This window comes from Pseudopipra pipra, chromosome 2 (assembly GCF_036250125.1).
Source record: "Pseudopipra pipra isolate bDixPip1 chromosome 2, bDixPip1.hap1, whole genome shotgun sequence".
NCBI classification, from domain to species: domain Eukaryota; kingdom Metazoa; phylum Chordata; class Aves; order Passeriformes; family Pipridae; genus Pseudopipra; species Pseudopipra pipra.
This window is the reverse complement of record NC_087550.1, coordinates 17,042,190-17,067,443: the sequence shown is the minus strand read 5'-3', so window position 1 is coordinate 17,067,443 and position 25,254 is coordinate 17,042,190. Positions and strand designations below refer to the sequence as shown.

Sequence of the window (25,254 nt, the reverse complement as noted above, 5' to 3'; positions counted from 1 at the left end):
CCTGGCCCCCCGCCTGCCCGCAGACACATTCCCTTTCTCCAGCGCAACCACAGCTCCTCAGTGACTGGAAGGCCAAGAGGAGGCAGCCTGGATCTCCAGCAGCGCCTGGAGATCGGGCAGGAGCCCCCAGCTGATCCCCCTAGGCACTTCCCAGGGGAAACAACCCGGATGAAGTGAGGGTCGAGGTGGAGGACGCCATTGACACAGAAACTCTGTGTCCATCCAGCCTCATCTAGGAACATTTGGATGAGATTCAATCCTCTGGGATCCCCCCCAGCTCCCCACGGGGGTCGAGGCAACCATGTCACCTCTCAGGCTCTTTCCTAGCTGGAAGAAAAAAGGACAAAAATTATTAAGAGGGAAGGAAACAGCAGGCAGACCTCTCCCAAGGGCTATCCTGCTCACTTTCAGTTAAAAAAAGTGCATTTATCACTCCTTGGCCGCTTTATGCAGCCCTGGATTAACCCTTCCATAGGCACACAGGGGTGGAGGGGAGCTGCAAGCAGTGTTCAGGCAGGACAGCAGGAGCTGGAGCACTGGGAAGAGGCTCCAGGAGCCCTTTGGGGGTCTGTTAAACCTGCCTGACTGTGAAACAGCCTGGAAGATTTCCAATTTCCCCAAATTCCTGCTTTTTCAAACAGGAACAACTATGCCAGGACTCAGAGATGGTTGGACAGAGCACAGGTTACTCAGCAGCCCGAGGGCCATGGTTTATTACTTCCAGATGTTTCTGTACACATGGGAGTTGGTCATGGAAAGGAGTGGGAAAAGCAAAAGCTGGTGCTAAATTCCCCATTTTTCCCCACACTACAGCGCAGGGAAGGGATGGAGGAGCATTTTGGATGACAAGAGGCTTCCATGAGTCACCAGAAAAACCCAAGGCTTGGGGATGGCACAGGAACAGCTGGATCAACACCTTTCCTCCACTGGCTGCTCCGAGGAGCCCAAGTACCACAGCTGAAGGGAAAGCAGGAATTCCTACTCCAGGCTTTTCACAAATGCTTTATTTGTAGGTGAGGGAAATGGACACGGAACAAGACAGGAACAGGATGTGGCTGACACGGGACATGGCGCGCGGTCTCTGGAGAACTCACACACGCACACACACACACATACACACACATTTTCCATCTGGGAATAGCAGCACGTGGTAAAAGGTCACCCTGCCAGACTGGGAATGCTCGGCCACAACTGACCAAGCATCCGACAGCAAAGCTTGGATCAAATACCTATCCCTGTCCCGCTGTTTTGGGATGCCTTACGGACACGGTGCCAGCAGATGGGTCACTATGGATGACACAACCAAGGGATGCAAGATTGAGCAACACAAAGGGCACTTCCAGGCTGTGAGATGGGTAGTAGATGCACCAGGGCCAGGATTTCTTGGAAGGGACAACCCATAAACTCAATTTTTTGACCTCAGCTGAAGATTCATGTCTAGATTTCCAAGAGCATGGAGCACCAGTTCAAACCAGTGAATCACTGGTTGCCAGGCTCTTTTCCCAGGCCTTTATGCTCCCAAGAGAAAAGGGAATAGTGGAAGGGAGGATAAATGTCAGTGCCAAAGTTACAGAATCAGAGTAATTTGGGTTGGGAGCAACCATAAAGCTCATCCAATTCCAACTCTCTCCCACTACACCACATTGCTCCAAGCATTGCCCAACCTGGCCCTGAACACTTCCAGGGATGGGGAATCCACAACCTCTCTGGAAAACCAGGGCCAGAGCCTCAAATGTAAATTAACTTTTTCCTAATATCTAATCCACCCTCCTGGGGGGAATTTTTCAATGCATGGCTCTGGTTGGAATGGGCTTCCTCAGGTTTTCCAGGCCTTTCTGTGGCCAAAAAAGGGAAAAATAACAACTTTGTCTATAAAGGTATTACCTTTGCAAATGCCGTCACAGCCTGAGGGGAGAATTCCATCTGGAAAACCCCAGGTCTGAGTTTTCATTCCATGTTCAAGGGTTGGTTTATTCAAAGCAAGACCGCGTGCGTTAGCAATAGAGGAAATAATCTTTTTCCAACAATCCCAGTGTTCCATTCAGTCACTGATGGCTTTTTCTGGTGTGTATAATGTGGCAAAACCCATCCTAGGCCTCATTTTTTCATTTATTTATTTAATTTATTAAATTAAAGCAAAGCCTGTGGCAAACCAGCCTCCCAAACTGCATCTCATGCTCCTGCCAAGCCTTGGGATCTTCCACTGGGAAAGTTTCTACTGATCTTAAATCCAGTAACTGGAACAAAAGCAAGTGTGATTTCTAAATAATCCAAAGGCTGCAGGAAAAACACAGTGAAAAGTTGGGAGTTAGGGGGCAATTCACTCTGTGCCCGTTTTTCATGAGCTGAACAGAATATGCCTTCTCTCTGCAGTCCCTTTTCTCACAGCCTGTGCTATCCCTCATCCAAATCCCATTTATCCCAGCCTGTAGCTCCCTGGAAACTGCAGCAGGAGCATTAATACTTCTCAGACAAAAGTACAGTCTCAAAAATGTACATGGCTTGACTGAACCAAAAGGAATTTCCCCTCCACCCACTCCCACACTGCTGCTGTCCCTGGAATTCCTTTTTTTTTTTTTTTTTTTAAATCCAGCACCAGTCCCTGAACTACTCCCACTTATTTCAGGCAAGGCAGGGCTGGCAGCTCAGCACAGAGGGACGCACCATTAAATAGGCTGTTGAAACATTTATTTTCTTTTCACTCACCTCTCAAATGTTAAATAACAAAACAGAATCCTACAGCCCCAGAGGCCACAAAGGCCCCACAGATCCTAGAGGCCCCAAAGGCCTCACATGCCCCATAGGGCCATATAGGCCCCCTAGACTACATATGCCCCACAGACTTCAAAGGCCTCACAGGCCCTCTGGACCACACGGGCCCCATAGGTTACACAGGCCCCACAGACCCCATATGCCCCATGGGCTTCAGAGGCTGCAAAGGCCCTACACGCCAAACAGGCCCCATGGGCTACATAGGCCTCATCAACAGGATTCCAAAAGCCATACCTTTTCCAGTGGTGCCTGTAGAGAATACAGAACTGATCTGCTTTCCACGGAGCGGTCTGTGTGGCTGGGATTTATTTTTCAGATCTCATAAATGAAACAGATAACACGAGGAATCCCTTGGATTCTCCAAGTTACTTACAAAGGAGGAATGTGAATTCACCAGGATCATTCAGGATTATGACCACAGGCTTAATTATCCCAGGAAGTGAGACTCTGGATACAGACACTGTATTATTTAATCCCTAACAATTTGAACAAAGGAGTCGCCTGGAAAGGAGAATTTTGCCAATTTTCAGGATATGTCTCCGGAAGGTATTATTTTGCATCTCAATTACTGAAGATCCATTGAATCCATAAGGAACAGGGTGCACATCAAGGCCACAGGAAATTAATGTGGTAATTCACACGGTGACTTACAGAGGGAAATGCTGGGAACCAGCAATTTCCTTTAATCACCTGACGGCCAAGTGCCAGGAGGGAGGAGAGTTCTCTGGAATGAGCTTTTCCTGTCCCTTATCCAGGCACTTCCCACCCTGATGTGTCAGAAGCAAGGCAAGGACCGCTGTGCCCAGTGAATCAGAGATGAGTGGATTTCCACCAGGCTCAAAGTTAAACCCTTTGTCCCACCTGCACCTCTCTCAAATGCCAAGAATTCCTGATGGCTCTTGTCATGGGATATACACATGGATGCAAATGACAGCTCCCAAATCACAAAAATCATCCTACAGCAGCAAAGGGTTATGGACATCAGGCAGGAAAAAAAGGGATTTCAGATATCCACTGGGAAAATATTGAGGAAAACTGCTCCAAAACATGTCTGCTCTTACACTCACACGTGATTCTGTCTAGGGATAATTTATCCCTGAAGAAAAGCTCTCTGTGTATATAGAATTCTGGAGGGCAGGCAGCAAAATGATCCAGGAAGTGACAATGGAAAGAAGGTCCTTCCTCCAGTTCCGGGGGGAGCAGCTGCCTCACCTCTGCATCCACATCAGCAGGACTGACTTCAAGCTCTTCCAGGGTTTCACCTACAGCCATTCCAGTGATGCTGAGCAATGCTTAGTTGTGTGTGGCAGCTACAAGAAGGGAAGCACAAACACGTGCCAGGGGCAGGAAACAGCCTGTTGGCCATGTTGTTCCTGCTGCTCTGGGTCTTCCCCATTAGCGCAGGCCCAGAGTCCCCTTCTTGGGATGTGTCTGCAGTAGATGGAGTTATCCAGGCTATTCTTCCCAGAAAGAACTTGAAACAAGTACTAAGAAAACTGCAGGACTGAAACGGAGCTCACGGCTCCTCCTCACCTTTTTGAGTTACAATCTCATCCAACTTTTCCCAGGAAAGTGTCCTCTAGGCTCTTCCCACACCTTAACCCCTAAAGCTGGTGTTGGTGAGATGAAACCTGAGCTCTCAACAAAGCCAATTCCTCATCTGCTTTAGGGGAAAGAAAATGTGTACATATAAAACCCAAATCTAAGGGGCACTTCCAAGATGACTCCGCAGAAAAATTCCGAAGCTTTGGCTGTGCTGCAATGCCTTTGGTGGATCTGGACTGTCCATGGCCCTTCTGCAGTTGGGTCCAAGAAAGCCTGAGAATTGATGGAGATTGGTCTGATCAACTACTTGGGATTCCAGGAGGTCTTTCCTTGTGGCAGCAGAGAGGAGGATCCCACTCCCAAGGGTATGAAGAGCTTTTCATGGTCTTCAGTAGAAGCTGCTTCCCAGCAAGGAAGTCCCTAAGAATTTAGACTGGAGAACTAGTTCTAGGGGATGAATCTCACACCAACTTCCCACTGCTGCTGGACTGGGAGATGAGAGCATATGGATACATCACAGTGGCCTCTGGTGCAGTTTATTTACAACAGGAATCAGTGCTGGAGAACACCAGGATATTAACAAGCAGGAAACACACTAGGAGGAAAAAAAGAGAGTGGAAGAAAGATCCTGTATTAAAATACAAGTATTCTCTGCAGATTCTGCAATACCCTAAATTTAGCTGCAAAGTCCTTTGGTCTTCTCCCTCTCTCCCATCAACCTACACTATATTCTTTCATTGAACTTAAAATATGCAGCTCCCAGTCCTGCATTTCTACTGTTTCATCCCCAAGGGCACAATATAAAGGGGGAAAAAAAGGAAGAGGTCATGCAGCAATAACTCTTTAGCATTGCCAGTCCAGTGTCACACATTTTGGGGCTTTCAGCTTTTATTGAGGAATTCTTAGCTAAAAGCAGGAAGACTTTTCAGGATTGCTTTAAGAAACAGGCTGATTGTACCACTCACCTGAAATATGATCCTAAAACACTTTCTGTGAGGTTTAACTAAGACTTTGGGAGTTTTTCCACTCAACCTTATCAGTCACACCCTCCACTCACTGCGGATCACAGAGGCCTGGCTTCCATAGTTCATTTTGATAGGAAAACACATGGGATAAGTATAGAAAGTCTGGCATGTGAAGCACACAGCTTTACCTGCCTCATTTCATCAGTATTTCTTAGCCAAAGAAGTGTGATGGAAGTTGTTTGCAAGGCCTTGATTACTTAAATAAAATATTATTTAAGCTAAATGCCACAAAATTTGTCATTTTGCTTCCCTGAAAGGTTATAAAGGAAGGAATCAGCTTCACTCCTCCTCTCCAAGGGGGAGGGACATAAGAAATTAGCACATGAGAAATTCAGAGGGAACACATAAACATCAAATGCATTAATGGCTGTGACTCAGAGCTGTTTGTTTACCTGTGGTTTTTAGCATTATGCCAAAATTCCAACCTCCCACCTTGAGAGCCAAACTGGCAGCAGGAGCAAAAGTTCTGCTCAAAGGCAGCACAGCTCCAGCTTTCATGAATCCTTACCACTGGAATCCTCCGATGGGCTCTGTAAACCTGTGACGGATCAGAAATGTTGCAACAGCTTCAGCAACCTGAGGAAAGGGGAAAAAAATCGGGCAGGATTTAAAGGGGAACAAAGAGAACAAGAAATTCAGGCAATTTTCCAAACCTGCAGCATTCCCAACAACAGTTCATGTCCTTAGGGTTCTCTTGCTGAGTCAAGTTTGCTTCTTTAAAACAAGAGCTCTGTATGCTTATATATATATGCTCATATATATATACACACATATATATGCATATATACATATATATATGTATGTAAAATGCTTCCAGTATGACTCTGACACTGATCTCGCAACCAAGAAGTGACCAAACTTTTTCTCCACCCTTTTCAGTAATTCTTAAAACAAGGTCTGGTAAAATCACAATTCAAGTTATTCCTATAAAGAGCAAAGCAAGACGATAGCCTGACAGTAGCAATACTGGAATGGTTTGGGTTGGAAAGGACCTTAAAGCTCATCCAGTTCCATAGGCAGGGACACCTTCCACCAGACCACATTGCTCCAAGCCCCATTCAACCTGGCCTGGAACACTTCCAGGGATGGAGCAGCCACAGCTTCTCTGGGCAACTTGTGCCAGGGCCTCCCCACCCTCACAGGGAAGCATTTCTTCTCAGTATCCCATCAGTATGTTTAGATAAAAATACCTATTTCGGACTGTAAAATGAAGCACCGAAAGGCTGAGTTTTACACTCACAGCCATCAGAGCTTTAAAACAGACATGTTCCCAACCACATTCCTGCTTCTATCTGGACACTAATTCCAGCAGTGCCCAGAAGGAGCACTGCTCTGTCAGTCTGAAAGCTGTTTCAGGAACATTTGGTTTCCATTTGGAAAATGTGAGCCACTCATTTCAACAAAACACAGACCAACCCCTAAAGCTGCAGCTTGGTGCAAGGGATAGTGGAGAAAAGCATGAGGAAAGGCAGGGATGAGAAATCCACACTGGGAAGGATTAGGTACGTCCCCATGTAACATCTTAGCCCAGGCTTTCCAGCCAGCTTCAAAATCCAAGCTGCTTGTGAAAAGACAGTTGCAGTGCCAAAAAAAATACCCCTGAAGTATAATCTCTGCTCCATGGTAAAGAACAGATTCCGTTTGCATTTGAGCTGGGACAACAATGCAGCTTCGATCCCATGGTGGGGCTCACCTTGTCTGGAGCATCTTCATGGACTGCGTGGCCACACTGTGGGAGGACCTGCATCTGGAACTTCCCTGTGGATCAAGAGTCAGCACATGGATCTCACATTCTTTACCAAGAAATCTCACTAAAGGCATCTGCAAAGAGGGATGAGGGATGGCGTGGAAGTCTGGGCAAACTGTACAACACAAACAGGAGATGGTCTCCAAAGAATACATGGATCAGCTGCATAATTCACATTCCCTAGGTGTAACTAGAACAGGTTCCCAGGAGTTAAAATGAAGCTAAACTTCTCGGAGCCTCTCAATGCAACTCCTTTCAGAGTTGAAACTGTTATAAACCTACCTTACGGTAACATTTATCCTGTTATCCAATACTATTTTCCAGTACTGGTTGCTCTGGAAAGCTGGGATGGGTTAAAAAAACAGCCTAAATCCCAAAACATTAATGAAGATGCTTAATCTTGGTCTGATGTCTGCCAGAAACACCAGGAGACGGGACAATTTTAGATGGCTGCAGGTGTTCTACACACCTGCAACATGAAACATTAGGAATGTAGCTAGAAAGGAGGGGAAAATGGACTAGAAAGAAGCCCTCACAGACAATGTGATCCAAGAGAAATGTGGGACCTCCACTGCTGGAACATTGAACACTGAACTGAACAAAACCCATGGCAACAGTCCTTCACAACTTTTAATTCAGCCTCTTACTCCTCAACTTCCCCACCTTTCCTCGAGGGTAAGAGTTAGAGAACACTTTGGGATGGGCTAATTCTTTAATGCACATTCGTTTGCATATAGACTGTACCCATAGCAACAAGCTGTCCTCCAAAAAGAGCATTACAGTAAGGCTGGAGTAAATAAATATTTACCTTGCATCTGCCCAATGGTCAGATCTTTATCCAGCCTGTCAACACCTACAATCAAATAAACAGATGTATTGGAGAAAAGCCAGAGAGAACATGACTGCATTTTGAAAGGACATTAGCTTGAAAAACACAAAATAAACACATCTGCCACCCACCATGAGGACATTTCACTGCTGCACCTCGAGACCGTGAAGTGACAGGAAAGAAACACAGTCAAAAAATGCAAGAGCACATCCCTCTCTACAACTTCAAAGGAGATTTATCTTGGTTACACACTTTACTTCCTACTAAGGTACAAAAAAGGGCCTAAGCTGTATTTGATTTTCAGTTGAGAAGTTCAAATCACACCACAATATTTCAAAAGACATGGAAAAGCCAACACAGAAGAGGCAGGTTTGCTATTCCCAGAGAAACAGAGCAGCCAAATGTTGACCCTATTTTCTAAAATACAAGTGGGACATCACTGAACACCTAAACAGGACTGGGAGAGACACGTACCAGCTAAAAGCAAAAGCTTTGGAGTGGGACAGCTCAGGAAGAGGTTGGATAAACCCCTGAACCAGCCGTCCCAGTACTTTTCTGTTTTAGCCAGTTCAATCCGCCACGTGTATAAATGTTCCTTCTTTGTCTGCAGGGAGGAGAGAGAGCTCTGCATTACTGATCAGGAAAACAGCAGGAAGAAAATGAACTCAGGGAGCCACTTGGAAGTGCACGTATATAGAGATATATATAAAAAATACTGGCTCCCTCTGGTGGATCACACACGTCCAGGGGATGACCCTCCCTCCTCCAAATTTCTTTCCAAATCAGAGTCCAACTACATGAGTAGGTAATAAAAAAGTCAGCAAGAGCTACACCAAGAGCAGAAGAGCCTTCAAGACAAGGCTGAGGGACTCAGGGTAATCAATTTGCTATTTTTTTTCCTAACATAAATAGGTCACAAATTGTTTGAACGTTCAAACTTGGAGTTTTCAATCCCTGGAGTTGCTCCTTTTCAAATCAGAATGATCTGGATAACTACTGGTGACTACTCTTGCATGGGAAAGTGAAAATACAGCAAGAAACTCCCTACCTCTGTGTCATCTTCTTTCTTCCTTTTGTTGACAGAGCCTCCCCCTTCCTCATCCTCTTCCTCCTCCTCCTCCTCCTCTTCAATAATTCCCTCCACTATGGCTTTAGGACATTCAGGACTGGCAGCCCCTTCACATCTGTGAAAATAAACCCAGAAACTGATTCCTTGCCAAAAGAAAAAAACCTCCAAACCAAAAAAACACCCAGAATTCAATTTAAACTGTTCAGGAATTTCTCAGGCACCGAAAAAAACCCCCCTCAAGTTTAGAAGAAGCTGCAGATGAAAGACTGGGATTGCATGAATGTGCAGCACATGTATCCCGCACAAACAGAAATGCCAACTGCTCCTTAGATGAGGCAGAAGTGGTCAAAAAATCAACTTAAGCTTTTCTTAATGGAATGTGAGACATTTGTAAAGGCTTCAGGTACGTCAAAGATTCAAGTGCCACAAGCAGGTTACTCTGATTCATCCCCAAACCCACCTCAGATCACTCCTCAGATAACACTTTTTTCTTAAGGTGTGCAGAAAGGCACAAAAATCAAGGAACACACGACAAAGTTAAACTTTTTAAAACACAGTGGATTTCTTTTAAATCTTTGTGGGTTTTGCTCAAAGAAATTTTCCTTTTTAAGTGCACTCATGTAGCAAATATTGTAAAGCAGACTAGATGACTTTAAGAGCTCTAAAAAAAAATAAATAAAATAAACCAGAAGCAACCTACTGTTTGACTTGACCGACCATAGAAACTCTGGCAGATTCGAGATTTCTTATTTGTCCACTTTTTACACTAGAAAAAAATAATAAGAGAGAAATATTTACTGAAGAGATTCAGGAACCAGCAGGCCCAGAAACAGGAGCAAAATCCCTGCATAGTTCAAGATTTCCCCAAACCATTCCCAAACTCTGTTGTCAGAAGGAATTTGGAGTGGCTTGTGTTACAAGTCAACTTCAAACCCGCCTCCCCCTCCCCTGTTTGTCACTGTAACTCTGAATTTAAAATTCATGTGGGAAAAGTGCTGGTGAGGAATCAGGGAAGACAAGTGATTTTAGAGACTAATCCATCCCTTACCTCCACTCAATGGCATTTTCAAGTGACTTGAATGTTTTGGGGCGACTTCTCAGGAAGTTCTGCATGCTGTTCAATGCATCCATGGCTGTTCCTAAAAGCAAGTATTTCAGCTTTGTGGCATCTGATGAAATCATTGCCATATCCCTTTACACAGAACTGGCTGCAACACCTTCAGAGAGACCTGGAGCTCCCCGGGGATTTAATGTTGTTAAGGAAAGTACAGTATTCCTAAGCCAATGGTCCTTAGTGGGAAATTAGTATTTGAAAAGGTAGGACATTCAGATTGTAAGATAAGAAGGAAACATTAATTAGCACCAGGCATTATAGGAAAAGCCACCCTTTTCCCCACTAAAAAGAAAGTATTTCAAAGCAATTAGCAGGAAATTAGAAGGGAAGAGAAGGGAGAAGAAGGGAGGAGAAGGGAGGGTTACACAGGAAAGATTTTTGGGTGGGCAGGCTATTTTAGGAGGATGGAATTGGTTTAAAAACCGGGCAAAACTTTTGGTATCCGGGGGAACTGGGGCTAAAGGCAAAAGTGGAGGGGGAAGCCCACCCAAAGGGGTGGAAGGTCACCTGAGGGAACCCACACTCACCTTCCACGACATCGATCATGCACAGCCCCAGCAGACTCGGCACCAGGTTGGCGACCGCGGTGTGCACCGCGATGGCCCCCCCCATGCTGTGCCCTATCAGCATGATGGGGGGGGGAAGGTCCCCATACAGAGCTTCCACCACATTCCCAACGTCTCTGCCAGAGGGAGAGCAAACCATGGTTGGCATCTCCACCTCTACATGAGGAGAAAGTACCGATCCAAGAGAGATTTCTGGCTTCAAATTGTCTTTTAACCCACAGGGAACAAGTTTTTTCTCCTGTCACTGCTTCATCTCGGTATCAGTGAAGGAAATCCTTGAAGCCAAAGCTTTCCCAAACATCCATGTCATTTCCGTTTTTGTTAAAAGAAAGTTCTCATTTAGAAGGTACCCATTTAAAAGATACCCATTTAAAAGATACTTGAGCAACCCACTCTACTGGAAAGTGTTCCTACCCAGGAGGAGATGAGCTTTAAGGTTTCTCCCAATACAAATTTTGTGATTCCCCAAGGAAATCATTTTAGGTTGACATTTCCTGGTGAGAATGTTAAATAAAAGGTGAGAAAAAGCTGTCAAATCCTCTTGCATGGAAGCACAAAGCAAGAAATTCATTGTTCTGAAAGAAGAACTGTTTGGAATTAAAGGGAGAAAATAACTGAGCCCAACTAACCAAGGCAAAGTGAACAACACTGGGCATGAGCAAAAAGACTGACTTTCTACAAGCACAGATATCACAAGGCAATGGGCTATTTCCCCATCTTTTCCATAAGGAACCTTCTTAAATTGAAGCTGCGACTTCTTGACATTTTCCCAGGATGGGAAAGCTGGATGATGTGATCCTCAACCCCCAAAGCAGCAGCAGAGCTAAGGGCTGAAATTTACTGAAGAGCACTGTAGTTTAAAGACATCCCAGTTTCTTTCCTGACTACAACCATTCTGAGGAACCTGAGCACTGAGCAGTACTGAAAACAGAAAAGAAGGGAAAAAATAGCTTGACTAGCTTGTTTGCTCCGCTAGAGAAAATTGCTTGAGGATTTGATTTAAAAGAATAAGCATAAAGCCAGCACTAATTTGAGGCTCCTATTTAAAAGATACTTAAGATTAACTTTCAAGCTCATTGCTAAGAGGAGGGAAAGGTTTGAAAACAAAAGGGACTTGTTTTCCCCACACAGTGGTGCTGCTCCAGTTCTAAAACATTCTAATTATTTAATCCGGCATGTCCTCAGGACAGTAACACACCAGGGCCTGACAAGGCATAAGCAGCAGGAATAAGGTACACAATGGAAGTCAGAATCCATTTCACACATGGCCTCCCCACAACAAACCAAGTGGATTTGTCCATGGGAAGGTTACAAAATCCTTCGTGATTTAACTGTAGTCATAGCAAAGAGTCTCTTTGTACTAAACATGGGCAGAGCATAATGTGCTTTACAGTGGGTATTTGCTTTTCTTACAGCTTTGTCAAGAGGGGGATTTGCATACCAAAGCAGGTCGTGGTAGTTGAAAAAAACAACCCTCTCTATGCTTGAAAAATCTCAGTCTGTGGCCCAGACTTTGGTGGTGCCACCAGTCCAAGGTGGCCCCACACTGAATGCTCGCTCCAGGAGCTGAGGGAGACCCAAACTGGTGATTTCAGGCTAAAATCCTCCCAGAGATCTCCAAGGAAAGCATTCCCCTGCCATTACAAACTCTCTAGCAAGTGTTGTAGGTTTAAAATGCTCACTGATGTGGAGCCACTGAGTTTACAAACTGAGGGAAACCAGAGAATGACTCCAGTTTGGAATCTGACTCAGCTGGCAAAGATATAATTTCAAACAATTTCAAACTGTCCTAAAAAGGAAGGAAAAGAAGGGATAACTACCAGAATCACATGAAGTGAAATATCCCAGCTCTTTGAATGAATGTTTTATGTCTTCAAGTAGTTTATTGTTCAAAGAAAATAAGAGGTTTGTGAAAAGAGAAATGAGCTTAAACTTCCTTACTTGGACATAGTCTCTGCAGACAGATCCTCAGGATTCCTAACTTTTGTTTCTCCTAGAAAAAAAACAAACAAACAACCCCAAGTTAAATTCACTTCAGTTGAAAACGTTCAGGCCCTCTCAGGACTTAGAGCAGGGACTGTACAGAGCTTTTTGGCACAGATACTAACAGTGAGCCTACAGCAGTGCACATGAATAATTAAGAAACACAGAATTAATAGGAACACAGTTATTGCACTATGGGTTGGAAATACTGCCCATAACTGTGCTGTATTTGCAGTGTATCTTAAAATTAAATAACAGCCCTTATTTCTCATAGTAAAGATTACCTAAAGGTCACGGAAATACAAAGGAGGGGGTTGCTGGAAGGAACAAACCCACCAGTGCCTTGCACAGAAGTTCAGGGAGTCTCAGCTCCTGGCAGAAGCCACTTTTCCATCCCTGCTTTTGAATAAAAATTGGGATGCCTTAAGATGCTTTCTTAGTAATTTTTGCAAGGAATTCACTACATCTTTAAAAAAAAACAGAGTATAACATGTTGATGTGATCCCAGGTTTATTTATTTGACTTACCATGGCCTCGGAGATCCAAAGCCACGATCCTACACTGGATCCTGTTAATGATTGCAGACTGCAAGGAGGGACAGAGAGAGAGGGATTAGCAACATCAAGCATTCCCTAAAAACTCTTCATTGCCAACAAAGTGGCTGAACCTGGATTGGATAAGGTGTTACAGACAGCAAGCAAGAATATTCCATAAAATGATCCTTAATAAACCAAAAGCTCCATCCTTGCCACTGCTAACGAGGACATTTATTTCCCTGTGAATCAAACACTACAAACATTCACCACATCATGAATTCAAGCTCTGCAGCACCTCTGAAAACTGAAACAGCAGTGGGATCATGGACACCAAAGGAACTCCCTCCCTCTCCAAGCCCCAGATGGTACAGAATGAACTCCCGGCTACACGGCTGACATGACGATGAAGCAGCTGCTTTGCAGCACATGTTCAATTTGCTCTCAAACAATAGAGTTTTACAGGCTGAAATGTATAAAAATTGATTAGTCCAAAGAGGTCGGGGGGAACAAGTGAATAGTTTTTTTTAAGGTAAAGTACGGCTGCAATACAATTATGGCTCTATTTGTCCCTGGCAGATCAATGTAACTAAGTTATTTCAGGTATCATAGAGATTAAGTGGCATTCTTTGTTGACAGGAAGACCTCTGTGTTAAGCAATCATTGATTATTTAAATAACAGCCCTGCAGGAACAGGGAAATTTTCTGAGGAATCCTTAATAGAACCACCTACATAAATGCCAAAAGCCACTCAGCCCCCTTATTTTGATTTTTCAGTTATTCAACTCCTAAATGGCTGTAGCAGTTGCTCTTCCAAACCCCACTGAATCCAGAAGTTAATATTTTCCAGCCCCTAAAGACACTGTAAAACTGCCATCTGCAAGGTGCTTATGCACCATAGCAATAATTTAACAGAGGTCTGCTGCTAAAAATCAGACTACTGTTAGTAGACAGTAAGGAAAGAGGATCATTGGTGTGATACGAGGAAGTGGAAGGATTTCCAGTGCCCTGAGTTTTATCCAAACTGGAGTATTTTGGCCGTGAGAAGTCCAGACTCGTCACTCAAGAAGTTCCCTGCTCAATAAGCAAGAGAAATGAGGAACACACTGCTCCTGCAGGTTATTTTATTTATAGATGGTTACCCTCAGTGGTTCTCCAATTGTGTTATTTTTATTTTGAAAGAGGGGTTTGGGTTCGTTTTCATAAGCTCTGGTTCATCCCAAACATTTAACACTTGATTGCTTGGGACAAATTCATTCCAAAATGCACAAAGGACATAATTTCGTAGCAGGTGCTAAAACTAACAAATATTACAGACACCAAAATTACGGTCCAGTTGGAAAAGCATTTTTCTGGTGTGTCCCATCATATTATAAGATGGTTTCATCAGGATTACTCAACAATCCTGTTGGGAATTTAAGAGCAGTTGCTGGTGACTCCTGTAAAATGGTCATTCTTGGCAGTCACCATTAAAGTGCTAAAAAGTATTAAACGGGAACAAAGGCACAGGGAAAACATGGAGGTGTCACAATTCCATGGAAGTCATCCTATTATCTGTTAAGGACACCACAGAACTCAAAGAGTTGCTGGATTAAAAAAGTCCTAAATAAACATCCCACGCTGCAAGTGATTTTACTTTATTTGAAGTCTTCAGTTTTCTTCCTTAACTTCATTTTTCAAAGGGAATGGGTGGGATGGAGTAATTCTGGCTTGGTCAGTCCCCACAGCCACTCCTGGTTGGCACCACCTCAGTTTTTGTTTCAGAGAGTTTCAGTCTGTGTTTCAGAGAGTGGTTTGAGCAGCAAATGAGGTTTCTCAGCAGGACCTCAACCACGCAAAGATAATATTGTTATTATCTTTAATAATATTGTTTTCCTGTGTTTCCCAGAGCTGAATCCACACTCACACAGGTACATTTCCACACACATTTATTTCTCTCAAACAGCAGCTTTACTTACAGTAAACACAGCCCAGGACAGGGCAGAGTGGCCTCCACCGTGTAACAGCAGCAGGACAGGCCCCTCTAACCCACTTTTGTAAATTCGAAAAGTGTATGAACAGTTAAGGGCATTCCAGAGAGTTACTGGAAGTCACTTGGATTTGGAGCCTGCAATACCCAACAGTGTTTTATTTCCACCCTTGTGTACCCATTTCTCCCTCTGATTTTGTTCAAGCATTACCCGGACAAAACGTAACTGAATTTAAGCTTCAAGAGTTGTTTCCCAGCTGCCCAGTTTTTCTCCTCCCCATAATTCCCACATCTCCTGCCCACACCCTTTTCCCCCTGTGGGAATCGAACAACTGAGAGAAAACTAGAAAGCCACTAAGCCACAGGGACTGGAACCCCTCTGCTCTGGAGACAGGCTGGGAGAGCTGGGGGTGTTCAGCCTGGAGAAGAGAAGGTTCCAGAGAGACCTTAGAATCCCTTCCAGTGCCTAAAGGGGCTCCAAGGCAGCTGGAGAGGGACTTTGGACAAGGATCTGGCAGGACAGGACAAGGGGGAATGGCTTCCCACTTCTAGAGGGCACTGCTAGATGGAATATTGGGAAGAAATTCTTCCCTGTGAGGGTGGGGAGGCCCTGGCACAGGTTGTCCAGAGAAGCTGTGGCTGTCCCATCCCTGGAAGTGTTCCAGGCCAGGTTGGATGGAGCTTGGAGCAACCTGGTCTAGTGGGAGGTGTCCCTGCCCATGGCAGGGGGTGCAATGGGATGAGCTTTAAGGTTCCTCCCACCTCAGATTACTCTAACAGGTCACTGGGGCAGAGCAGAGGGCACCAGCCCACCCATTAATTCAGCTGCTTCCACAGTTCACATCTGCCCACAACCTTTCATACGAAGCTGAAGCTTCTCTAAAGGGAGCAGAAAAAAATCCCAAACAACTAAGATTTGCTTAAATTTGGGATGTTTATGTGCACTACCTATTCAAATAGATCTATTATGCTTTTTATTTCATACTGGGGCCTCGGGGGACTGCACATTAAACGCAGGCAAGGTGCACATCACGAATCACTATGGAATCACAGAATGGTTTGGGTTGGAAGGGACCTTACAGCACACCCAGTTCCACCCCTGCCATGGGCAGGGACCCCTTCCACTAGACCAGGTTGCTCCATGCCCCATCCAACCTGGTCTGGAACACTTCCAGGGCTGGGGCATAAAGAATTCATGGGATCAGCTGGACAAATCCATAATGACAAGCTGAGCAAAACAACAAGGAGAGAGAATTCTCTCATTTCAAAGCATCATATGCTACTGGAATTATAGGAGTAATTACTAAACTGGTATTTGGAGAGAAATAGCCTGAAAGTTTGGTTTCCCTAATCTTGGAGAAGAAACAGCTGCAGGAAAAAACCTGGCTGGCACTGCCAGAAGACTCTGATGGCATCATCACCTCAGCCAAAAATTTGGAAGTATTTATCAACATCTAAGTGTTGATGTTGAGGTTGACCTGTTGTACTGCTAAAGTTGTTAATAAAAATCAATAAACAGCTTTGATCCTGATAGGGTTTGAATTATGGGAACCTGCTGAGTGTTTGCCTGCAAAAACGGTATTGAGCTGGTGGAAATACTCCTTTTGAATTAATGATTACTAAAGAAACAATGGCCTTGCTAGGAAGAGCTTAAAAGGGATAGTTCTAGTTATTGATAAGGAGCCCTGCAAGGGACATAATGGAAGATGAGAACAAATACATGAAAAAGCTGAAGAGAACCCCAATAAACCCCAATAAATATGTGATACCACCCCAGTCACTGAGATTATGACAAGTTAAATCTGCCAAATAAAAGGATATATCCTTGCCAGTGTCATTTTCCACCACAACATCCTCCATAGATTCAAAGTACTGGCTCCAAAGCACTGGTGAAAAATCCCTCTTTCTTCCAGGGCTGCAAGACAAAAAAAAAAAAACCCTAAGAAAGGAGTTATTTTTAAAATCTTCTACTGAAATTGGCATCCAGGCTTCCCTCCATCCACTGAAGAGAACATGCTGGTGTTATGCAACAGTTCAGGACTGGAAGTGAAATTCCCACATAACAACAATATTAAGGATTATATGGTCAGTGAGGAAATCCTTCTTTTTTTTCCCTAACTGTTACTGCTATTGAGGAGAACTCGTGGAAACACAGAGAGAAGAGTATTTTCCTCATCAAGTAATTCCAAGGAAAACTGGAAAACGGTGATTTAGACTACACTAAGCCAAGGGAAAATAAAAGGAACACAAAATACGGAGATACCATCCCAGTACAACCTCCCAGTTTGCAGGTGCTTCAGAACAGAGTCAAAAGTCATTAAATATTTTGTATTTTTAATACTTTGCATTAAATACTTCGTAATTTTGCTCTGGCCTTGAGGCAAATCTGACAATCACATGGCTGGAGTACTCCAGAGCCTGGAACACAGGAAGCCATCCCAAATTTATGACTCAGTCCATGAATCATAATTTAAAAAAAAAGAATATGTTGCTCTCAGAAGTCACCTTGACCCACAGTATTGAAAAGCAGTGTCAGATATTTACTGAAGGTTACTAATTTACCACCTACTACCTGGCACAGATTATAATATTCCTAGAAATCCCCTCTAATTTTTGGAAGAAGTAACATTCAAATAGAAAGTCAACCTGTTCCAAAGGCTAGAATTGAAGAGTGTGGTATAAATTAAAATAATGTATAAATTTAATTTATAAATTATTTTTAAAAATTAATTTATAAATTAAAAACACTCTTGGAAGCAGAATAAATAAAATCCATCCACCAGGTTTAATTTCACAGCAGCAAGTTTTAATTACAGCTCAACTGTTGTGAAATTTATTGCGACAGTTAAAAATCTGACATAAAAAGTATTTAAAATGGGAGGTAAAGCAACAACAGGAATGTGAAGGGAAGAGAGAGAACAATTAAATTAATTCATTTTGTGCTTCCATGTCTATCCTGCCTCAGTTAAGTATAAGGACCATGGGAACAACATCATCATAAAATGCAACAAACACTCCTCAAAATGCTGTTTTCCATGTCCTTAGAGCTCTACAGGTAATGTCCTGGGAATCTGACAACATTCTATCCTAAAAACACCTCATTAGGAAGGATGCTTTCAAGTCCAGCAATGCAGGTAAAACACAGTGAGGCTATATTTATTAAAATAAAAAATAAATAAATTTTAAAAGGTAGGATTTTTAAAAACTATTTTAAATTAAGGATCACAATAACAAAACTGTGCAACACAGATGCTGGTGGAGTATTTCCACACCAGGGTGGGGGACTTGGAGTGATGAAAAACTAGGACATCAAAGCTACTACCTGTGGCCCCTTCAGGTCTAGGAATTACCTTTGGTCTTTTTATATAACCTGGTGTCTTCTTCCATGTGCTCAAGGAATAATAACTGAACAAAGGCAGCAAAAAGCCCCCTGGTTTTCCCAAGAAAACATTTCCAAATTGTGAATTACAGTCGTTATTCCCCATCTCCTCTTTGCAATCATTTCTGCTGCAGTTTTTTGGTGGTTACATCACAAAGCACTGCAACAAATTACCCCTTAAATGAGCTGCTCCTGCAGTACTAATGTCAGGGCGTATCCAGCACTCCATGGAATGCAATCCCCCTAAATTACCATTAGGCCTGTGGACATCCCATAAACCAACTCTCAAAGGTGCCCAGTTGAAAAAAAACAATTTATTTTTCAAGAGGTGCAGCTGTGCCCTCTCCTTGTATCCCCATTTCCAACAAAAAGCTCCGCAATCAGAATTTTCCTGATGACTCAGTTGATGCAAAATCTGGTTCTCGGGCTGGTATTTACTCAGGAAGGCTAAAAGAGTAGGGCTTAATTTTGGAAGTGGAATAATTAGGCTGCATTCGAGCCCAGGATGAGTAACTGCACCATTTTAACTGTGTTTTTGCACTTCAACTCATCTGGGGGAAGAAACCAGGCAGCACAGAATATTAAAATCCAGCATGGGCGTGAGGGGTGAAAGACCTTCCCAGCAGAAAAATGCCTGTGGAAGGAAATTTCTCCTGAATTCACAGCTTCCTAAGGAAATAGAACATAACAGGCAAAGCAGCTTTTGGATTTTGTAGAAAGAGAACTCCTACTTCCCCTCGTATTTCTAGAGTATGAAACATAAACCCGCTGCCCCCTGAATTCCAGGACCAAATTCCCTCCTGTGGGTTTCCAGACTTCTTGTCAAATTTCAATTAAATAAAATGGGGTGTCACCTACGTAAATCCAGAAAATATTAATCTCTTTTACTGGCTCAGCTTAATCTCATGCTCTGATCAAGAAAAAAATATCATATTCAAACCTTAATTTTTCCCTGGAAGCCATCCCAGCTCTGATCATGTGCTCTCTCCATAGCATTCTGGTTCTTTCTGGAGATGGAGAGAACTTCTCAGAGCTTGGACAAATTCCCTTTGAATAGGTAAGAAATAAATTCCACTACCCTTTTAAAATACAGCATTTCAACTGCAGCCAGACTTCTCCACAGCATGTTACGGCTGGATTTAGGTTTGATTTTCCTGAGGAATTCCAGGTGATTAGAAAATATCATGTTGTTACACCCCTTCCAATGTAATCCATAAACCTGGTAAACAGCAGGAACTCCCTGGTAACTCACCACCTGCATCGTGATAGCAGAAACTTTAAGGGAATTCTCTTATCCATAGGGGAGGCAGGACATGGGGAAGCTCCTGATTATGCCATGAAGAGTTTTGGCTGTATGACAAATTAATGAATTTTTCTGGAAGAAGGGTTACAGGATGGACAGCCAGGGAATCCATAACATGTGGGAGATGTATGAAATCATACGACTCCTCAGTAGCACAAATTTGGGATATTTAGCATCAAAATTAATGGTAATAAAAAACAAGAAATGAACTTCTTGCTGTTGTACACCAAGGCCACAAGACCAAGCTGCAACGACACAAAATACCTCACAGATGGCAACAGGCTCAGGATCTGCCACAAACACCAAACCCCAGAGTTCCTACCGTTAAATGCAGATTTTTAAGCACTCGAGGCTGCCACGGGGAATATGAAGCACAGTACTAACCAAAAATCACCAAAACCTGCAGCTGGATCAATAAATTAAAGGTACAACTGGAAGAGGATCCAGAGAAGTATAGAAATAATCCAGACTGGAAAACAGGGCATAGAGCCAGAAGCTTTAGAGAGATGGGAAAATTAAATTAACTCAGAAGCTGCTTGGATTGAAGGGGATTTTTAGCTTGTTTTCCCAAGCAGATGATTTAAGAGAACCTGGAGAACTTGGTCTCAGTCTCAAGCCTCTTAGGCTGGCCTGGAGCAGCTCCTTCTCCTGGAAAAAAGGTTTCCCATTTCCTGGGAGCGCTGATACACAATCCCTGGACCACAGAATAAACCTGCAAGGCTTCTCCATTTTCCACATCTAACCACTCCCTGGGAACAGATCTAGCTTTTCAGAGAATCCCAGACTGATTTACGTTGGGAGGGACCTTAAAGCCCATCCCATTCCAACCCCCTGTCATCCCTACCTTCCACTAGTCCAAACCTTGTCCAACCTGGCCTTGAGCACTTCCTTCCATTTCTGACAGCAGAGATCCAATGCTAAAATATCCATGCAAAAGGCAGGCAGATGGTAATCCCACGACAGATCCATGGAGAGTAGCTCAGGAATTGCAAGAGGAATCCATGAAATCAAAGCTGAGCCCTTCCTCAGGAACTTGCCCTACTGATGGATTTAGCAGCTTCAACAAGAGTTAACACCTCCAGGGAAAATGTTAATATTTGTGTGACAAATGTGGAATATCTGAGGGAAAAAAATTAACAAGAATTCCTATGTTTGCAAGGGAATTGGAGCAGAAAGTGAAGAGGAGTCGGGAATTAAAAACTATTGTCACCTCTGATGCAAATACATGATTGAAAAGAAAATACCTCCAAGCAATGCTGAAACATAAAATAACCTCAGATTTAACACTGAACCCCCTCAAAGGGCAGAATAAATGTGGAGTTTTCCACAAAATCCCAAGTGACCACAAGGGGTGAAAAACATTTCTCCCGAGAAAAGAATGAGTATCTTTGATTTTGAATTTATCTAGAGCTGCTTTTTTTAGCACAACACACACTCAAAATTCAAAATTAGAAGCGAACCCATTAAACAGCAGCTGTGGGTTTGCACCTTCCTATGCTGAAGCAACATTTTGCTGACCAAATATTTGACATGACAAAACTAATTAGTGCTTTTTAAAGGATCCAGCAAAACCAAACCAGAAATGGGTGCGACAGAATAATTTTTCTGGAATGATCCTTAAACTCCAGCACATTAAGCTGGAATTACAAAACACATTCTGGGTACCTTCTGCAGCTGTTTTATCCCATTGTGCAGTACTGGTTTGTACTGAACTGAACCTTGTAAGGATAAACTCAGCCTAAGCTAAACTCTATCCCATTTTTTCTTGTCTCCTTTCCATACAAGCCACAGGCCCCTCTGGATGAGGCCATTCCATGTTGGGTGTGCAACCAGGAATGCCCACCATAAAGGGATTTACTAGGAAACAAAAAATACAGCTGTGCCACACAACACAACATTATTATGGACTGTTCCCTGCTGCTTCCAAGGGGAAGAATTCCAGGGAAATTCTTGATCCTTAACCACAACAACAGGTTTCATATCAGTGCTCTCAGGAAGTATTTGAAAGGGGAAAAAAAAGGTTTATAGGACAACAGAAAGCAAACTTTCCTTCATAATTCCCTAACAGTGTTTAAAAACTCTCCGAAGTGCAGCAAGACAGGAAGAATTGTATAAATTAATATATGGGATTGCTACTGATGAGCATAATAAATATCTCTAAATAGAAAAAAACCACCCCACAAGTGTCTATAAAACCCTTTGAAAAATCCCTGGAAATGCCCGTTACAAGTTGTTTGTTTACCTGCAATGAGCAAATGCAACAAATACATGGGGGGGGTTGATTTGACAGCACTACATTAATTCAGTAACTTAAATGCCTTTACTTTTGTCAGTTTTTCTAACAAAAACTATCACAAGGGTTGGATGGGGTGTTGACAAAGTTTACAGTGCATGAAAACTGTATAAAGTGCATTAAAAAATACACAAAATAGATGTGAAGGATGAGTTAAACAGGATAAAACAAGAGGAAGAATTAAAAATTTAATTTCTTCACCTAAACCGGGAAAATTGTGCTTGGCAGACTTTGCTTGGTGAAACCTGTTCTGAACAGAGCCAGCAAAATTAAATAATATATTTAACACTGAATCTAACTTTGTATGTCCATGTAACCTTCAACACACCACTGTGAAATCCAAGCCTCCCCATGACACGAACTGGGGAATTTGGAGTTCAGTGGCTTGTTCACAACCCCACATTTCATAAGGAAACTCTTAATTCAGGTAACCAAGAGCCACAGGAGAGCAGACAACAGTCCTGAAAGAGAGAAAGTCATTCAAGCTCACTTATTTTCTAATTTCTAAATTAATCCTAAAACATAACTTTTTTGCTTAACTAAAGGCCTTGCCAGTAAACACGTGGGTGAAGCTTACCTTTAAAATAATTCATATTAAAATAAATCAGTGTTTGATGAAGATTTGGCACCATTAATTCATGTCCTAACAACACCAACTGCATTCCATCCATCTAAATATAGTCAATGGATATCCAAAAACATGGATGGAAATCCAAAAATAATGAGATGTGTACTGACCTTTTTAAACTCTGCTTTAAAGGAGAGGAAAATGATCCTCTCCCATCCATAAATATCCCAAGAGTTTATTTCCATATTTCCAATAATTCCCATTATTTCTTTTAGTTATCTGATTTCCTGCATCAAAGCAGGTTTCCTAGGGGAATTGTAGGATATTTTTATCCTCCTAATGGAGCAGGAATTGTGCAGAGGTCCTGAGGTGGAGAGGACCAGAGCACCAACCCCTGGTCTCTGTCACAAGGCAGACCTCAAATTCCATACTCTCACATCCCTGAAAACACATTTTCTCCAGATTTAACAAAATCTCAGTTTTTCTCATTAATTAAATTAGTTAAAACCTCCATGTTTTAAATCTGCACCATCCCTGCCAGCTTCCTTTGCTTCCCTCTGCACTTGGAACTCCCTCCCTCCAAACCAACCTGCTGCAAGATCCTGTTTTTCTCCTCACACCACAACCTTTGGAGGCAGAATTATGAAATTCCCTTCAAAAGTATCCCATTTGCTACCCATTTTCTCCCCCTGACTCAGGGAATAAGGGTTGTTCTTGCCCGTTCTATCCTTTCTCCTTGCCATCCACATCCTTAAGTCAAACTTCTCCCACAGCTCCCAAAATGTGCTCTCAACTCCTGCTTGAAAGATTTAAGAGTATCCCAGATTTTCCATCACCTGGAGCAGGGATTCAAGTCCCTCAGCAGAGCTCACCTACTTCACAGGGATACCTGCTGCTGAGAAATCCCATTTTACAGAACCGTGGAACGCCCTGAGCTGGAAAAAGGGACCCACCACAAGGATCATCAAAGTCCAACTCCGACTTAGGAATCCAATTCCCAAAAATTCCAAAACACCTCTCTCCCCCAGCCAGACTCTGAGGTACCAGATGGAAAAGGTTCTTGACATTCCCTCCCAAAACTGATGGCAAACGGATTTGGAAAAAAGGGCTGGAGAGCAATCCCGGGACCTGTCACCTCCCCTCAGCCCTGAGGATACTCTGGGCAGTGCTGGAGAAGCCTGATCCCGGTGCTGCTTCTCCTGAAGCACTGGGAAGCAGGGCCACCCCTTCCTCCAGACCCCCAACATGACCCCCCTCTGCCTCCAGATCTCCCCAAAACGACCACCTCTCCCTCTACACCCAGTATGAGCACCCCTTCTTCCAGACGCCCAAATACCGACCACCCCTCCCTCCATATCCCCCAAAATGAGCCACCCCCTCCAAATAATGAGCACCTCTCCCAATACGACCACTCCTCCCTGCAGACACCCCAAAAACAAGCCCCCCTTCCTCCACACCCCCCAATCCGCCCCTCCAGGCCCTGCAAGTATGAGCCCCCCTCCCTCCAGACCCCCCAATAATGACAGCCCCGCTCTCCAGACACCCCAAACAACGAGCACCCCTCTCTCGTGACCCTCAATACATGCCTCCAGACCCTACAAACGCTACTGCCTCCACACCCCTCGAATACGAGCCCCCCCTCCGGACCCCCCAACACAAGCCGCCCTCCCTCCAGACCCCTCAAAACCAAGCATCCCTCTCTCCAGACCCCCCAATCCGAGCTCCCCCCCAGACTCCTCAATACGAGCGCCCCTCCCTCCAGACCCCCCAATAAGCACCACCTCCGTGTACACCCCCCAAATACGAACACCCCTCCCTGCACACCCCCCAAAATGAATCCTCCTCCCTCCAGACCCCCCAAAACGACCGCCCCTGCCTCCAGAGCTCCCCCTCTGCTATAATCCTCCCCTCCAAACTCCCCCCGGCCCCTTCAGCCGCCCTCGCCCTTCCCCCGCCTACCCCATGCGCATCTTGGAGCCCGACTGGCCGCCGCCGCCGGGCAACGGGGGCCGCGGGGAGAGGCGGCCCAAGTGCAGCTGCTTCTCCAAGGCCGACATGACGGCGAGGGACACACCGGGAATACCGGGATACACCGGAACCCCCCGAGCCGCCCCCGCCCGCCCCGCCCCGCCGGAAGCGGCCTCCCTCGACAGCGCCGCCGCGCGGCACTACGGGAAACATCCGCGTGGCATCATGGGAGATGTAGTCCGAGGCTCCGCTGCGCTCTATGGAGCGTGGTGCATGACGGGAGTTGTAGTCTACCGCCTTGGAGGCAGTTGTGGGGAGGGATGCGGCACGGGGGTGGGGAACGAGCGGCCGATCTGAGCCCCGGCGGAAGGGAGGTGTGGAGCGGGATAGAAGGATGGAAGGGTTCTGGGGTGTGACAGGGGAGGCACGGGAGCGCGGAGCTGCCGGAAGGGAGGTGGCGGGGGCCCGTGGCACCATGGGAAATGTAGTCCGCAGCGCCGCAGTGCTCTGCGGGGCATGACGGGAGCTGTAGTTCTCCAGGGTGCGGCAGCGGCGCTCGGCGGGCGGGGACGAGATGTGGTCCCGTGGTGT

General features: G+C 44.4%; 1 protein-coding gene across 1 annotated transcript; it reads right to left on the bottom strand.

Annotated features, from left to right (window-relative positions):
- Positions 1-685: 685 nt before the first annotated feature.
- PPME1 (protein phosphatase methylesterase 1) lies at positions 686-24,883 on the bottom strand. Its single transcript, XM_064644103.1, has 14 exons — positions 24,655-24,883; positions 16,974-17,067; positions 15,142-15,234; positions 13,178-13,235; positions 12,609-12,660; positions 10,629-10,783; positions 10,036-10,126; positions 9,688-9,753; positions 8,967-9,102; positions 8,393-8,522; positions 7,898-7,942; positions 7,036-7,100; positions 5,851-5,918; positions 686-4,912 (listed from the first exon to the last, which is right to left on the bottom strand). The coding sequence occupies exons 1-14, from the start codon at positions 24,750-24,752 to the stop codon at positions 4,894-4,896; spliced, it is 1,170 nt and encodes a 389-aa protein (XP_064500173.1). The 5' UTR covers positions 24,753-24,883; the 3' UTR covers positions 686-4,893.
- Positions 24,884-25,254: the final 371 nt, after the last annotated feature.